The sequence below is a fragment of the Lichenostomus cassidix genome, chromosome 3 (genome assembly GCF_008360975.1).
Source record: "Lichenostomus cassidix isolate B80296 chromosome 3, HeHo_3.0, whole genome shotgun sequence".
Taxonomy (NCBI): domain Eukaryota; kingdom Metazoa; phylum Chordata; class Aves; order Passeriformes; family Meliphagidae; genus Lichenostomus; species Lichenostomus cassidix.
Genome location: NC_139483.1, coordinates 86,420,633 through 86,438,651, shown reverse-complemented (window position 1 = coordinate 86,438,651; position 18,019 = coordinate 86,420,633). Strand labels below are relative to the sequence as shown.

The 18,019-nt window shown below is 34.9% G+C and overlaps 1 protein-coding gene across 1 annotated transcript in view; it reads right to left on the bottom strand.

The window, feature by feature from the left end:
• EYS (EGF-like photoreceptor maintenance factor) overlaps positions 1 to 18,019 on the bottom strand; it is a 331,694-nt gene that overhangs the window by 129,648 nt on the left and 184,027 nt on the right. Inside the window, exon 8 of the mRNA XM_085056747.1 lies at positions 11,783 to 11,936. Coding sequence (XP_084912873.1) covers positions 11,783 to 11,936 — 154 coding nt within the window. The remainder of the gene's footprint in view (positions 1 to 11,782; positions 11,937 to 18,019) is intronic.

Here is an 18,019-nt window from a genome sequence, read left to right as displayed (position 1 = left end):
ACACGGGTTAGTCTATAAGAGCTCCTCTCTGCTGCTCCTTGCCTCTCACACTTTTCCCCTCATCCAGTATTGGATGGGTCACAGTTCTTCCATGAAATACTCACTTGCTGCAGCCTCCACTGCCAGTGCCCAGGCACCTGCACTCTGCACATCTTCTTTGTATAACCTTTGCATGCACTTTGCTAACGATTAAGTTATTGACCTGTGGACACAAATCTATCAGCTAAAAAACCTAACTGTTTTATTGCACAGCTTGGCCAGTGCAATGCCTTTGAAAACTGATCAGAGATATTTTAAAATATATGTATTTTTTTTAACTGCATGATGTAACACTAGCACAAATCTGCCTGCCTAGCCTGTGTCTGGTGAAGGTGTTTTCCTTGTAGTTTCTGCTACATTTACCCACAGCTTAAATTACTGTTTGCAATCAAGTCCAGTGAAGTGCATTTCCATTGAATTCTGTATTTCCAAGGAAAGAACAAGTTCAAGTAATGGTCACAAAATGACAAAGTGTCTTTGAATAGAGGTGATCGCAGATGTAACAGCAGCATCAGTAACTCCACAGAAAATAGATCAACAATGCTAAAGAGCATGGGACAGAAGGCAAGTGGAACACAACGGTGAGCCAGCAGAGGAGAAAGTCTCACAGGCACTTCACAGTCTAATAAAATCCAGGTTAATGTGTGTTTCAAAGAACAAGCTAATGATAGTGACAAAGTGGTGGAGAGCTAAGTAAAATAACTTCTCCCACCTGAATTAACTGCACACCAAAATATAAATTCCTCACAGAATCGATGCACTTCAGTTAAAGAAAGAGAAATACCTTCCTTCCTACCTTGTGTTCCACAAATGAGTTTCTTGGAGACTCTCAGAAAGATGCAGTGGATATTTCTCTCTCAGAAAGATGAAGTTGACATCTCTCTCTTTTTCCCTCTCTCTGTCTTTTGTGACTATCAAGGAGGACTATTTAATAAATGTATGTGTAAATTTTACTCAATGTTCTCTTTAATCAAGTGACTCAATTTGCAGCATAAAATTTTCTTACTGCCTGGATGCAAAACTGGACTTGAACTGGTTAGTCTTGAAACAATCAGCTATCAGATGTCCTGTATTGTTGTTTCTTCTCTGCATATATAAAAGCTACATATTAAACATCTGTCTGAAATTTATTTAGAAAGCAAAAAATTAGAAAAAATAAGGTTATAGCAATTAAAATTAAATAATAACCATAGCTGTTTCTTCTTTCCCTCAGCCCCCATGAGAAGGGTTATCCAATGAACTATATGAAAAAAAAAATCCCCAGTTAGTATACCTGAGGTCCTGTGACAATTTTTGGTCACAAAGATAGACTGAGTATAGCACAAAATACAGATTATGCACCAGAACCTCAATGTCACATTTTTAAAATTCCTTGCCTCATAACACTAAGTCTTTTGAACATTTTTTGGAGATAGGTAAATATCACTCCCATTTCAGAGTTGTGTGAACTAAGTAACAAGCCAAGATTAACCAAATTTTTCGAAACTATGTTGGAAGTTTGCTGCTGAGCTAGAAGCTGATCACGTAGACCAAGGACTGCTCTCTTCTCAGAACACAGGAGAAAATTCAGCTTAACCCTGAGCAGCGGTCTGTACTGTGCGACTTTGCTGTCTGTTTTTTTGTTTTTGGAGCCCTGCCTTCTGACTCCCGTGGTTATTGGTGGTCATGAGATGAATCAAAGAGAGCCAAACTCGTTTGCTGAGAGATAGTTACATTTTCTTGGCCTTCCCTCTACCACTGCTTTTTTGGACATTCATGCAAAGGCTGGCCGACTACTTTTTTTTTTTTTAACTGATTTTCAATACCTGCAGCACAAATAGCACTTCCTATTGCTTTCAGCTAAAGCAAACCTGTAGAGAATTGCCAATTGTTACAAGCACACTGAACCAATTTTATTTCTGTATTGATCTTTCACATACAGAACAACAGGCTTGAGGAAGAGAATTAAAAAACTACTTCTCCTTCACAGTTTTATTTTGCTGTTCAGCTCTTCAGAGCTCACAAATGTAACAGTGTAAACTACCATCTCACTTCTTAGGAAGAAGGCAACATGGCACCTTCATAAGGTATTTGGCACTATATTGCTATAGCTCCATGTGCAGTGCCAAACTAATAGAATATAAACTGTTATCTGAGAAGTCCTCTGTGTATATCACTGGGTGACCAGACAATGAGATGATGAATTTTATAAAATTTTATATACATTAGAAATAGTAAATAAATAAATATTGGAATGATAAAAATATTGATCAATATGTCAGATTCTATTGAATTCTATTATTTTATTATTCCTTCTGTAATCCAGTGACTTTTTTCCTTCATGTCACTGATGACTGCACTGTTTCATGCATAATTCCTAGTGTCCCTTCAGCAGTACTGAAATCCCTTTGTACTAGCATATATGTGAAATAATTGTGCTTCCTTCCAAGCAGATCAGAAGGGCCATGCCTCCTGCTTCTTCCCTGGAACAGAGGGAGCAGTCAAATATTTTGAAATCTTTGCTTCTGTTCCACACAGTCTGACCCAGCCACAAGAAGATGGAAAAGTGAATCATATGAGATCACTATCAATATAGAGAAACTGCAGTGAATAAGGAATCACATCAACAGTACTTGAAATGCAACACTTTATGTAGCACACAGTAAAAAAACTATGTAGAAGTCTGCACCATTAAAACACTGTCTCCTTTAAAGGGAGAGTTCTAAAGACCTTAGCAAATTTTGGAAATTTAGGTTAAATGCAGTTTAGAGTTTCCATGATATAATAAAAAACCACTTACATATGCTTTATCTGCAACACTGCTGAAAGGCAAATAAATAATTTTCAAAGCAGATGTGGCCAGAAAATGCAAAGTGGGTTATACAGACTATTAGACCTTTATTCTTCCTATTTTTTCTTGCATAAACTCAGAGATCCTTTGAATATTGGAATTTCAAAATTATAACAAGTAGCCAACTCTAAAAATAAAACACAATGAAAAGCTATAATGTTTACCTTAATTCTGGTGAATTCACAGCTCACTGTCTTTAGAAGACCTAATAAATTGTGGCATAGAGATTCAGTAAAATCTCACAGAGAAATAACTGCTGTTAGCAGCATCATTCACTAAGAAAGTAATAAATAATTACTGCAATTGTCAACAGTGCAATGAAACAGCTTCTTAAATGTGATTATTAATCTAAGAATTTTATGTGGAAAATGAATTTTTCTGGTTACTCTGAAAATTACATTAGCTGTTATTTTGTCACGTTTGAGAAGAGGGTTTGCTAAAAAGGAAGGTTTTAGAATGTTCTGAATTATACAATACTTTAGTCATGCCTTGTTGGGGTGGCTTTAGCTCAACTGAGCGTCCCTAGCAGTGGCATTGCCCCACGGGACGAGTCATGGGAATAAAGCAACCCTAAAGGGGGTGCTCCCAGAGAGCCTTGAAGTAAAGCTACTGGCCCAGCTCATCTCCCCTCCTATATTAATTCTAGAAAGTTCTCCTTTGTCTGCCTTTGCCGTGTTCTCTGATTGAAAAATTTAAAGTTCTGTATCCTTCCCCCTTGTTCCACCATAAAATGAAATTATTGTCAATCCAGAGTTCTATGTACCCCGTTGGTTCTCTCGGTTTTTCCCCTCCCTTTTCTCCCTTCTAGATAAGCCGTAACACAACGTAGAAACCCCACTTTGAGCTAGCCGATCCAGCCCTATTCCTTCCCTCTTCCATCTCCCCTTACCTTCTAATAAATCCCCTGGGCCGCCGGGCTGACTGCCTGCATCTCCTGTGTCTGCTTTCGATCCCTGATTTTCCCCGCTCCTCCGGGAGCGCTGCCGCCCGAGAGCGGCTGCCTCGCCGGGCTCCGCTTAAGCAGCCTACCCGATCCCGAACTGAGTTTGGGGGTCCGGGACCCCTTTAATGCCTTGTGAAGGTTATAGCATGAAAACCTAGCAATCTATTCCCATAATTGATTACCAACATATTTTTAATATGCTTAACAATGAACTACTAAACATACATTAGAGATTACCATGGTCATTAAACATCTGATCCTGTTTAAAGATGCGAAAATTGATATGAAAATGTTTTGAAGCATTCCTCATTAGCCCTTTTATTTTTACAACTTCATTTTTAGTATGAGTATGAGGGGTATTATGGAAGTGTTTGACTTAGGAAAAAATGGACATAATAAAAACATTGCTCCAAACTGATAACATCAATCTTCATTATTATTTTCAAGTCTGGTCCTCTGCATTAGAGATGGAGAATAGTGGAGGAACAACAAAATATTTGGCCAGGAATGTAACCTAACCACAGGAAAGACTGAAAAAACCCCTTCCATTCTAACACTAGACTATACAGGCACTCTTTTGGAACAGTCGCTATATAAAGCTGGACTCATGTCAAAATTACCTCTGACATGACAGAATTTCTCCAGAACTATGAATTTTTTTTTGCTCAGCATCATAAAATATTTTTGTATTTCTTCCAAATTAGTGGAAATTTGAATCTTCAAATCATTGTGGTAAATGATTAATGATTTTCAATAGCTTTGAGACAGTCATGCCTATCAGCATCTTTTAGAATGAGTTAATTCTTCCTACAATGATAAACACAATCCAAAATAAGATACTGTGAAAGTTATTGGCTTTTTTTGTGTTACTTGATTTTGCTTTATTATGCTGAGTTGAACTCACTTATAAATACAAATACCCTTTAGCAACTTTGGTAATTCAAATGAAATATGTTAAATTCTTAAAACAGATAATATAGTTAAAAATTCAGCTATCCTTTTTTCCTTTAAGAAACACAGTCATCTGTAGTATCTCTTATTTGATCAATTAAAAAGTTTAAATTCTGGTGGATACCTACAGGAATAGAGATTAAATGATACTCTCTTGTTTTTTTCAGGACACTGAAGGGCAAACAAGAATTAATACATCAATTTCAAGCTCATGATCACAGCATCTTTTTGAGCTAAAAGTCAGCATTTGCCCCTAGACAGAATTTAACAGAATGCTAAATGTGACATAAAATTGATTACATAAGATTACCAACAACATTTAATTTTTCAAATTCTATGTTCAAAAGGAGATCGGAGGGCATGGCAATGATAACAAGACTTTCCAAATAATACTTCCCAGTATTATTTTTCATGATATTGGAGACTTACAACGACAAAATTGTGTCTTTTAAGTAAGTTTGAAGTTGCAGTAATTGCAACAGAAAAAAAGGGTTCCCCATGGGATAAAAGATTGTGAGAAAGAAATAAATAGTATTTTGCAAACCAAACCTTCCATTTTTTCAGTATGTTCACAATTTAACACTGACCACTGAGGGAGGTAACCTAAAGACAAACTGCCAACTTTTAGCTGAGTGTCAAAAAGGCCTAGTGATCAGTAAGTGTCTGAGTACTGCATGAATTTTTAATTTTTTGCCATAAATTCATGTACTTGTACAGATATTTACTATTTATTTACTTGAAAGTAGGTGAGGTTAGATGGAGTGAATACGACTCATTAAAATTGTTCTTAGATAATGTAAGCAATCAATGGCCTCATATTTCTTCAAAGGTTTATCGTTGAAATATGGTAAATATACATTGCTTTCTATGTTGCCCCTACAGTTTCAGGCAGGTCACAATTCTCCCCCTATGACACAGAGCCCAGCTCAGTGTGGAGGTCTGGATGCCTGTCGCTTCAGGAAAGGCAGCTGACAGTGCTGTACTGTGCTAGTCTGTATTACTGAACTGTTAATCCAGCTCACATTTTAAAATTTATATTGATATGAACATCTTTGAAAGAGAATGAAGAAAACTCACACCTAAGCAAGAGAAGTGATCAAACCTTCTTCAATGCACTGATGTCAATCAGTTGTTTTAGCTTTTGGAATGCACTTCCTTGTAGGAATGCAATGACATTTAATGCAACTACACAATTTGTGCATAAGAAAACACAGCAGACATCACTTATTTTGTGATACAGCCTTTTCATCTGAGATAAATGTATAATGACACACTATGAATGGGAAGATGAAACTATTATGACACCACATATTATGAACTGGTCTGTGCTGAGACACTTTGCAATTAAACATCTAAAATCAGTTAATGCGGTTTTTGACACCTCCTCATTGACAGAGTATGAGACACAAAAAACAAGCCCTTGTCTTAGCATAACATGACTTAGCAACAACCAAAGCATTAATATCGTGTTATCAACCTTATCCTTATATTGAATGCAAAACACAGCACTGTATCAGTTACTGAGAAGAAAACTCTATCCCAGCTGAAACCCTGATTGAGCAGGAAGGTTGGAAGGACCTCAAGAGGTCCTTTCCAGCCGAAAGAATCATTTGATTCTGTCTTTCTGTGTTTTTGAATCATTCCTGTAAGGTCAGTTAATGTAAGAACATCTAGTGTAAAGCCAGAGCATGAAGGGTACAGGAATTCAAACATCTGCTCTTCAAGTCAGTAGCTAATGAGCTTGAACAGCCATAGCAGTTGGTTTGTTGGCTTTGACAAATCACTGATGAAATATTACATACTGCTGATGAGTGAAAGTAAAAAAAAAATGTTTCAGAAAGTGGCTTATGTTGCTAAACACACTGAATGTTCTGTTAATACACAAAAGCTGAAATTGAAACAAACACTAAAGGTAATCTTTTCTATATTCTTTATGAGAATCCATTTTCTTATTTGAGTTATTCCAGTTAGCATGCCACATGGAGTCATTTAACAAACTGATTCCAATGTCACAATTAAAAAAAGTAATTGCATATACAAGAATTAATATTCATTTTCTTGATGTAATGCATCTCTTACGGCACTATTTTTGAGACTCAATAACAGATGTAGTGATTTACTTGTGTAAAACTGTAACAGCTGGATAGATGGAACTGGGATTAAGGCTACAGAACAAACATTACATAGGCATACACTGCAAAAACATTCCTACCTTATAGTGGCAAATGTGATGATTTTCTGAAATTTTCAAATGCTATAGTAAATACAGTAAACATAAATGCATGTTCTTCTATATATGTCCTTCTGAAAATAATTAAAACTTTTCTTCAACATTTATTAAATATAAATAATATCTGACAGCATTTTCAGTTCTATGCAACACAACATCTACATGTGTATAATTCATATATGTGCTGATTTATAATTCAAAATTAAGATACGGAGTATGTAAAATATTCCTTTTAAAAAACACGTCTAAATGTGATTTCTTTAAAAATTTTACAAATTCCTAAAATAGAATAACAATTCTTAAACTTATCCCAGACTGCTTTCACTGTTAATCTTCAAACAATTTTGGAAAAATGAAGTGTGATGAGATGATGGTGATATTGCATCAAGTTGACTCAAGTCATTTACCAAATCACTTTCCATTTCTCATTCATCACATAATTGATTATGTTGGAACTCAGTATTGCAAGTATGAAACACAGGCTACACTATGTACCTGCTGAGATACAAAACCTGCTGCTCAGGTGTTTCCAAATCATCAAACAAAAAAATCCTATATTCCTAGGTAACCGGTAATGTTGGACACAATAGTAAGGTATTAGAAAATTAGTAATTTTTTTTGATTTAAGGTAATTTTAAATGATACTTTCACACTATGCAGAACACCTAACACCTGTAAATAATAATAAATATATGCACTAATATGAAAAGCTATATATCTTTGAAATAATGAAATGAAATGAAATGGGCAAATGTCATTCTCAAAATAAGCCAACATTTTTTATGGATATTGATTTGTATATTCTTTTTAAAAACACATTTTCAGAATGCACATGCAACAAAAAAGACTTTGTAGAATAGTTCAAGCAATGATTTTCCTCTTCTGTGGAAAGGGAAGAAGTGTAGGTAAAATCATGGATGCTGATAATACTTAGTACGTTACATCTTGCCAAAGTTTCCATGTGGAGGTACAAAAACATGTTGAGGACTTTCACAGTTCAGAATGTGCCATCTGCTTTTGAAGCTGGAAGAGCAAACAATAAACTTCAGTAGCTTCTGTACCACTGCATGGTCTAGGTGAGAGTTGGCCAAACAACATTAACTGGATAATGTATTTGACAAATAAACTCTTTTAAGGACAGCTAAAGGTGCCCTTCTCAGCCATTGGTAAACGCTCACATCCATACTACTAATTAAAGTGTGACAGAAAACTGGAAACAACTGCTTTCAATATGTTCACTTGGAAGATACATGAAACGTAAATGTTCATAATACCATGGTATACCTCTGTGGGGAAGGGCACTATGTTCATTAAATTCTAGAGAAAAATCTGAAAATTCTGCAGGTAAATAAGGTGGAAAGAGTGATGCTATCACATACAGGGAAGATTTTAATTAATGCTTGCTTGGTATCTCCCAAATAGAAAGGACCTGCTGCACCACATCACTGTGTAGAATAGACAAAAATATTGTTTAGAGACAAAAAGACTAAGATGTCTAAAAATATGAGTACTCATATTCTGAAAAGTAAAATCCACTGTACTATCTAGAAAAATCAAAATCCTAATGACCCGATTATCTCAATCTTTGTTAAATTTACCTTCAACCTTAATTTTTTCTTAAATTTACCTTCCTTCAACCACTGAATTGAAAAAACATCATTTGTCCCCATGACAGTCATATCAGTTTAACTACAAAGTAGAGCAAATGTTACATCAGGCAGATGTATTTCAGAACCCACTCATGGAATGAAATGAAATGTGTTTGAATTAATGTTCTTTGAATAACTTTAAAGAACAAATCCATAAAACCAATCCAAACTACATTTCAAGTATGTGCTCAAAGATCTAACCGCAAAAAGCAATACAATCTCAATTATGAAATCACAAAAAATTAAACTCAAATGAATGCACATTTTCAAACCAGTAATCAAATCCTCCTAAAATAAACAGAAATTGAAACAACAAATTAAACTGCATTGAAACAGGTTTCTATTTTCTTTAGGCAAGGCAAAAAAAGTAAGCAATCAGAGCTTTATTGACTTTCTTCTATAAAGCTGCCATTTCACAAGGACCATAAAGACAATGACTGAACATTTAAAACTCATTTAATCTTCATCAGGTTTGAGAAAATGGCCATATCTAAGGAAACTAATCATACAGTTAAAAGAAAGCAATAGTTGTAAAAAGAAAAAAGTTCGACAAGGAGAAAATCTGCCTCTATAGATGTTATTGGATGTGTTAATTGTAGTGTTTATCCACTAGAGCCATAGTTTCATCCAAAACTGTAATAACTGTCAAATATGAGCTTCAAAACTTATTCAAAGTCAAATGTAACAAATCTCTTGTTCCCCATTTGGAGAATTTTCAGATGATAACAAAAATTAGTCATTTATTCCAGTCTTTTACTCTTTTCCTGCATTATAGAGAAGAAACTCCCACACATTAATTTTGCAGGTAAACCATGCAGATAGAATTATCTATCTCCAACAGCCACTGAGAACACAAATCAACAATTTTGTCATGGATTCATATTTTATATCTTGTGATACAAGATTTTGGGAGGCTACAAACGCCTTGTCAAGTTTGCTTTTTCCTTTGACAGAGGCTAAGGATGATTGCTGAAGGATTACAATTTTATTGCTGCTTGGTGAAGGATATACTGCTCTCTGTACATTTTAGAAGGATTCACAAGAATAATCACAAGTCATTTTGAAGGCCAAGCCCATAAACCCAAAATCATGTAAAGCCCTGCCAGTCACAGTCTAAAATCACACCTTGCAAGTTATTTAGTATGCCACTGTTCCAAAGACAGCAGTATAACATTCCAGTAAACAAAGGAAATATGTAAATTGAACTGACATTATTTGTCAATGTAACAACAAGGAAAATAGGGCCATAAATACAGAGGTGTTAATTTTAAGGTAGAAAAAGAGGGAAATAAATTTTTCAGTGTAAACTTGAACTCAATAACTAAAATCAATTTTTAATTGCCATTGAGCTGCATTTGTTGCTAAGTTATTATTAGGCTTTGAAATCTGTACAGCATTTTAATGGCTTAAACATATGAAGCAGAGAAAACGTTACCCCAGCTCATGCAGTGCAGACAATTATCTGACGAATGTCTCGCACAAGTCTAGTCTCTGGGATTAAAAAACAAATTTAGAATAATTTATTAGTATTGAGCTGTATAACTCTGTCAAGCATTTTCTGAGAGAAAAAAACCTCTTTATCTGCTAGATCAAAAGGAGAGGAAGTGATATAATTTTCTTTGTAAATTTGATATACTTTTACAATCTGAACAAAAACCTAAAACAAATATGCTGTAAGCCAATAAAATTTGAATGTATGCTATGTGACTTTGCTTCATTAATGCTAGATGTTAATACTCAGCATAAAAGGAAAAAAACCCCTGTTTTAAATGGACAAAAAGAGTAATGTAGAGACCTGTGGCTGAGAAGAAATAAAAGATGGTAATAAAACAGTTTTCTAAATGGCAGATCCTGTTAGATTTCCATATATTGAAAAGAGGATTCATATTGTAACAAGTTTGTTTCTAAGAGAAGTGGTAAAGCTTATGGGATAAGCATATAATCTAACAAAAAAATGCTGAACCATCTCTTCTTTACATGCCAATCTACTCTATATACTGAGATTATAAATTCTCTGCCATTCTAGAACTTATCAACATTTACATCACAGAGAAAGAGCTCAGAAGGAAAACACAAAAATATTCAGATTATGCTCTGATTTTCCCTTTTTGGCAGTAAGAGGCAATTTTGAGAAGTCTAACGTGTGTTTCATGGTAATTTTTGCAGCAGTCTCCTTCCCATACCATTCTCTAAAAGCAAAAATAGTCCTAGCTAAATTTCCTTTAATGTAATAATTTGTGCACTATGTTCACTCACATCACAAATGTTTACAGTTCAGGTGCAGCAATAATCTCTAATACTCAAACAACGTAAAAAATAAAATATTATTTTAATTGCAGTAATTTGATATCTTATATAGGCATCGGAATTATTCCTAAAATGCTTCTGAAGTAAAGATTGAATACTTTACCATTGCTTAACATTAACAATATAAATATAACAACAACAAAAAAAAGGTATTATTTTTGGTTTACATTTTACCTAACTTGCACATATCTTCCATGACTGGAAGAGTTAATTCATTACCAAAGCATGATATCAATACCTTCCTCAAAATGATAAATGAACCATTCTGAGAACTATTGTTTGTACAAGATGAAAAATGACAGTAGTGATCAGCCATTCGTGTAAAATGCTGTCAATGTAGATATGACAGCTTTTAGAATCATAGTTTAGTTTGGATAAGACTGTTAAAGTCACGAAGTCCACCCTGCATTGTGACATGTTGTTAGCATGCTCATTTTTAATTTTTCATCTTAAACAACAAATTAGTCTTATATTTAGTGCTGAAATTCTGATGACAAATCTAATTATTCAGGGTGTTAATTAATAAACATATGAGCCCCCCATTTGTAACCTCCAAAATTAAGTTTAAACTTTTTCAGTTCTCAAGCTGACTTAAGCTGTATCTGTGAATATATCTGGACTTCAAACAATTCATAAATTCTCCAAAGGACTAAAGTAGTCTTTGTGAAAGAAAATGTATTTTCAATAGAGGAGAAAGGTTTGAAACCTCATGAAAAAGGTTTCCAAATTTGCTTTCCAATATCACTTGTCTTTTTATTGTCAAAAAAACAAGTGAAATCACATTTTATTGCTCAATATGGATAACTAAAACTCTCTCAGTGGTAAATTCTTACCTTATTGTGATAGGGACAAGGATACCCTTGTTAACAGATTGGTGGAGGGACACAGTCAGAATGTTCCGGGAGCTTCCACAGCCAAGTCGAACTGTTGGTCTTCCCTCCACAAGATACAAGTGAAGAAACTGCTCTCCAAAATTCCTTTCAGCAGCTTTGAAAACAAAAATGCAGCTAGTCACACTTTCGAAAGTGTAGGACCTCACGGAACTATTCCACACTACTGGAAGGTCACCGCCTGTCACAATGTCTGTGTGACATTGAGGACTCTTCTATATACAGGACTCTTCTTGAGTGACTGAGAAAAAAAATCAGACTTTGTAAATCTCTGTATTCAGCTGATAACAGTTATAAAAGAAAATAAGCAACTGGCAAAATTTACTTAATACCATTGCAGTTACATCAATCTTACAGAGATCTTCACATGAATTGAAGGTGATCTTCTCTTTATATCCAGCAGTGTCATTAAGGCAACAAAGGTGACATTAAGAAAACAAGCCATATTCATTCAGCTTTTCAAATGAATTATAAAAATCCAAAAATTATAAGATAACATCTCTTTCTTATAACAAATTTAAAAATTGTGAAAAATTCACCTTTCTCAATTAATGCTATATTTCAGACTTGAGAGGAAAAATTATTCACAAAACATCAAACATACTATTACTTGCATTCTTCAAAATATAAATAAAAAGATGCTTAAATTCACTTCCACTAAATAGTATATTATACATTGTAAAAATGGCAGCCAAATATTTATATTTAAATAATGGATGATACATGGCTCTTCTACAAAAAAAGGACTGATACCTACAGCTTCAAATTATATTGGTGAATATGGCCATTGAATTTAACTTTATTTACATTTCATAAAAGACAGTTCCTGTTTACAATTTTTATTGCCCTTTAAGACAAATTGTTAAAATGTTAATCTGTTTTTTTTCCACTTTTTTTTACTATATTTAAGTGGAGTAAAAAGACTCAGTAACCGAGTCATGAAATTGAATTTACTGCATGTATTTGTTTGGTGTACTACTGCCTCTGAGTAGGAGGCCCTGGGCGCTGGCATAGGTATCAGGCAGAAATTTTATGCTGGCATTTGTGGGACCCCCAAGGGTGGAGTTCCTGGTTTTGGGTGGGTGAGTCTCGAGTGAGTCAGTCTGTGAACCAGCGAGTAGGAGACCCCTGGAGTGGGTCAGAAGGGCTGGGAGCTGGGCTGGGTTTCGGCTGCTGGGTAGGAGCCTGGAGGGGCTCCCTGGCCTGGAGCTGTTGGAGGGGGCCACAGGTTGGAACATCATTGAATATTTTTATTCAGAAAGGTAAAAGAACGAGCGTATACTTGGGACTTAGAAAACCTACTTATTTGTAAAGATGAAATGATCAACTTTATTTTGGAGGACAAAACAAAAAGCAAACAATAATCTTTTAGGACACAGAGAGACACAACAGTGCTTGCAACTCCCTGATCATTTCCTTTTGTATTGTTCATAGCAGAAACAGTTTACAGCAAAAACTCCCTCCCTGAGAGCAGCTTTCTAGTCAACATTGCATTCTTCAGTCCTGATGACCTACTGAAGTCTTTTATGCTTAGACATATTTTATATCCTGGATACCTAATTAACTCCAAAGATTTTTTAATTTGACTGGATTTCATGCCTTTGGCTTTTACAGTTTCCTTCTACAATAGTCTGATAATTCTCTTTCAAAATATATTGCACTATTGCACTGCTTTTTAACCCTAGCATAACTGATATATGCACATTGCATTATTTGTTTCCTTATCTTCTCCCCTCCTTGCACATGCTGTTCTTGGCATTTCCAATTTCTACCTGTAAGTAGATCTGTAAGTCACATTGATTCAGAGAGAATGAAGTGGGGGAGGGTTGTGAATGCATATAACATCATGAAAAAGCAAAGTTACGGATGAACAGCTTACTTCTCTTCTCCCAGTGACTGTCCATTCACATTTGCCCACTTGTGAAAACTTGGAAGAAGTTCCTCATTATCAACAGTAAAGTAAAAAATCTGGGACAGCTCTCCCAAAGGCAGCATTACTCCTTGAAACCTCAGTGAGTGTTGCTGCTTGAACTTCAGTCTAGGGAGTGCTTTTAAGTCACACTTAGAGGTGACTAACAGCATTCTTCATATTATTTGCTAGGTGGTATGAAATCCTTTGAAAGGACAATCCTTTAAATCTTTCTACAGTGAACATGAGGAGGCAGAGAATTTTGTTCTGGCAATGTGAAAGAGAATATGCTTCCTAGTGTATATGATGGAAGTTACCTTCATAGGAAAAGACAGAGTCTTAAGCAAAACAGACATTCTGGGAACAGACAGAGATCAGCAAATATCTGAGTAAAAAATCTTGTTGAATATCAGGGATAAATGATATAGATAAATTATATATATAGATAATATGTGGGGTTCAGGCTAAAGAAACCAGATCCCAGCAATCATTCTTTCACAGAAAACTGCAAGTTGAAAGGTTATTTTTGTACATCAGTATGATGACAAGCAAGTGACCACTGGCCTTAAATAATTGCCTATCTAAAAGACAGATTTGAATTCCCAATAAAATATGGGATAATCTTTATTGAGAAAGAAAATATATTTCGAAACAGAGGAAGGACACTGTGAAAGGCTCTGCTTGAGAATGCCAGCTGAAATAAAAGGCAAATAGACTACAATTGAAATGCCCATATTTAGTTTCAGAAGGGTAAATAGAATATGGGTGGATCTGGGGAAAAGAGCTTTGGAGAGCACAGAAAATAATTTATGAGCATGACTTATGAAAAGGGAGCTGTTGTCCTTAAGGAATTCTATAAACATGGGCTGTGATATCTGAAATCCAATTTGTCAGAAGTTACAGGCTACCATATATAGTAGAAGCTAAACAATCTACCCTTGAAGGGATTGTGAGCAGCATTGTGCTGACTCTGTTAAAAGTGAAAACGATGAAGTAAAACTTTATAACTGTATCAGGTTTTTATTATCACTAGCAATTTATCTTGCTTTGTGACTAAATATCACAATTTGCTTTGACATGTTGATGAAATTTAATCATGCAAACAAACAAAATCATTAGGAATAGAATAGAAATTTTATGAATGCATTCTGTATTCAACAAATAAATAGTCCTCAAATGATGGTTAATCTTTATTGGCACAAATGTACTTGTCACATTCTATCAACAATTTAAACATAAGATAACGGCAAAAATTCCTCTATAGTTTTAGTCCATTTACTGTTATCATTCAGATTATTCTTAAATACATACTGAAATAATTAGGGAAAACATCATTATTAAGAATGTAAGTACATTTTTCATTCTATTAAAATAGATGAACGTATAGTAATTTTCTATAAATCCCACATAGGATTCTATGATACCTCCTCTCTCTCCCCCCACATTTTTAACAATCTATTTCTGGCACCCTCTACAAAAGCAGTTAGTCCTTAGTACTTGTTATCTCAACCAACTGTTGATAAAATTGTTACTAATAAAGGCATCAAATAGGAAAAAATTATTTTTAACAACAGTATGGTATGATTTAGTAAAGTGACATGCCTAGCTCACGTAATGATTCTCATATTCTGCCTAATGGTTAGCCTATAAGCAGGCTTATTTGCTGTAATTTTATATGTATTTTATTTATCTTATATGTATTTGCAAGTATATAATTGCACTAACTGCTAAAAGATATTACAGTAGTTCATTGATACTTTCAAGTGTTCCCTTCTCTTTATTTTAAGGCACGTGAACATGAAAGGATAAAGAAAGCACAGATCTTTTTTGTTCTTCACTGGCTAATGTACTAGGTAAAGACAGATGCAAGTTTTCATCCTTTTATGTTATCCTTATGATTTTGAGTTTAATATTCTTCTTAGGCATACTTTCTGATTCAAATTCATTTTTATACCAGCAGCATCTTGTCTGTGGCTTCTCCCTGTAATTAAATGTTTACTAATTATTTGCCAGACAAACAGATGTAACCTCAACACCACCTGGTAAAAACAGGTGTGTTTGTAAAATGTGTAATCCAAAGGTGGATTAATTAAAAAAAAAAATAATCAAAATGTGTAACTATTTTCTAGTAAAGTACATCTGAAAGAAGCAGATCACTGTGATATTTTTCCTATTTAAAAAAATTTTTTTTACAAGTAGAGGTTTTTTCTTTATGAATGTGTGAAGCTTATTGTAACATTAATTATGAAGCCATTGCTAACATGCATATGTCAATAGAATCTGAAAATGTTTGGGACACTAACCCTTAGAAGTGTGTTCTTGTACCTGGTGAATGCACTAGCCTCAAGTTGCCTTTCTGCTGACAGTTCATTCCCCAGGTGTTTGATGGCAACACAGCTTCAAAAAAGCAGCAGTAGAAGCTGGAGTAGTATTACTACTAAAAAGGGAACAGCTGAAAACAGCAGCTTCTCTTTTGCAGCCAAAGGGAAGACTTCCCTTTCCCTTCTTTTTGTTAGAAGGGAAAATGAAAGACAGAGCAGGGAGAAAAAATTGGGGATGGAGGAAATACAGAGGGAGAATGTGAACTCGCAAAGGATATTAATCTGACAGAAGAGCTTGATGCCTGCATATAGAAATCATTTAAAAATTCTGAATTATCTGTATGGGCACATGGTGTTCATTCATAAAACACTGGAGAGTGTTTTTTTTTTTTACAAATTTATATAATATTTTATTTTACATTTATGTAAAAGTAAGAATATTGATATGAACAATCATAACAAACACTTTTAATATTTGGAAAGAAATCTAATTACCAGGGAGACACAGGACAAAAAGACAAAGAGTAAAAACAAGGAAAAGAAACTGGTTCCATAGAAAGAGGGGCAGGGACTGATAAAGTATAAATGTGAAACAAAGATGTATCTAATTTTAAACACAATATCAGAGTTCTACAAGATATACAGTCATCCATTACTTTCTGTGTCTGTTCCACAGCCAGGCAGAGATCCATTATTTATTGATTTGTTTAGCTTAACAGAAACCTAACCATAATAGAAAACCTACTGGTCACTAAAAGAGTGAAATACTGCAAATCAGTTTAAATCCCATTTTAGGGGTAACAAAAAGAATGAGAATGCAAGTATGATGTGCTACTGGGAACCTATGAAGAAAAAGTGAGTAAAAAAACTGCATGAAAACATACAAAAATTATCCTGAGTTTCTGGAGCTACCCCAGCTCAATGTTAGGGTGAGAGCTGAACTCACACCACTCCTGACCCACCCTTCTTCCTTGTTTTTGGGTGCATGAAGGGACAAGAAGTGAGCTGTGATGCAGTCCATGGAACTCTCTGATACTGGTAACTGGAAAGGAAAAAGCTGCATAGATTTCCACGAATGCCATTCTATAATTTCAGAAAGATGAAAGACAGATATTCTAAAGAATGTGAAGTTCTCAAATACTGCTGTAACACAATCTCTGCAAACATCTGAAAAATACCATATTAACAATTTTCCATAGACAGTATGAACTAATAGCTGAAAAGGTTATTAGGCGTTAATATCGAATTAGATTAGATGTAGGATGACTACATTATCTAGAAAAGAAAATACATAGAGCCATAGAATCATAGGTAAGTTTGGGTTGGTCATCTGCTTAACCCTTTGCAATGAGCAGGGACATCTTTGACCAGATCAGGTTGCTCAGAGCCTTCTCAAACCAGACCTTGGATGATTCCAGGGATGAGGAATCCACCACCTCTCTGGACAACCTATTCCAGTGTCTTGCTCCCCTCATTGTAAAAAAATTTCTCCTTCATATCTAGTCTACATCTACACTCTTTTAGTTTAAAGCCATTGCCCTGTGTCCTATCGCAACAGGACTTGCTAAAAGTTTAGCCCCATATTTCTTAGAAGCTCCCTTTAAATACTTAAAGACTGGAACGTGGTCTCTCCAAAACCTTCAATTCTCCAGGCTGAACAACCTCAACTCCTTTAGCTTCAGAAAACACTACATCCTCCTGAGTATAGCAGAGATCTTCCTTTGTTTTTCTTTTTTTCTTTTATTTCGGGTTTTTTGAGTTTTTTTGTTTCACAGAGATGCTTACTCAGGCCTTACGTGTAGAGCAAGATTTACTTTAACTTTGGCTGGAGCCAAATTACTTTGCAGTGATGAGGCAAACAAAATCACTAAATGCCAAATATATTCAAAGTACTTCCAGTGACCTTCCTTGAATTCTTCTTCAAGGGCAAATAACTCCTCTTGAAATTGA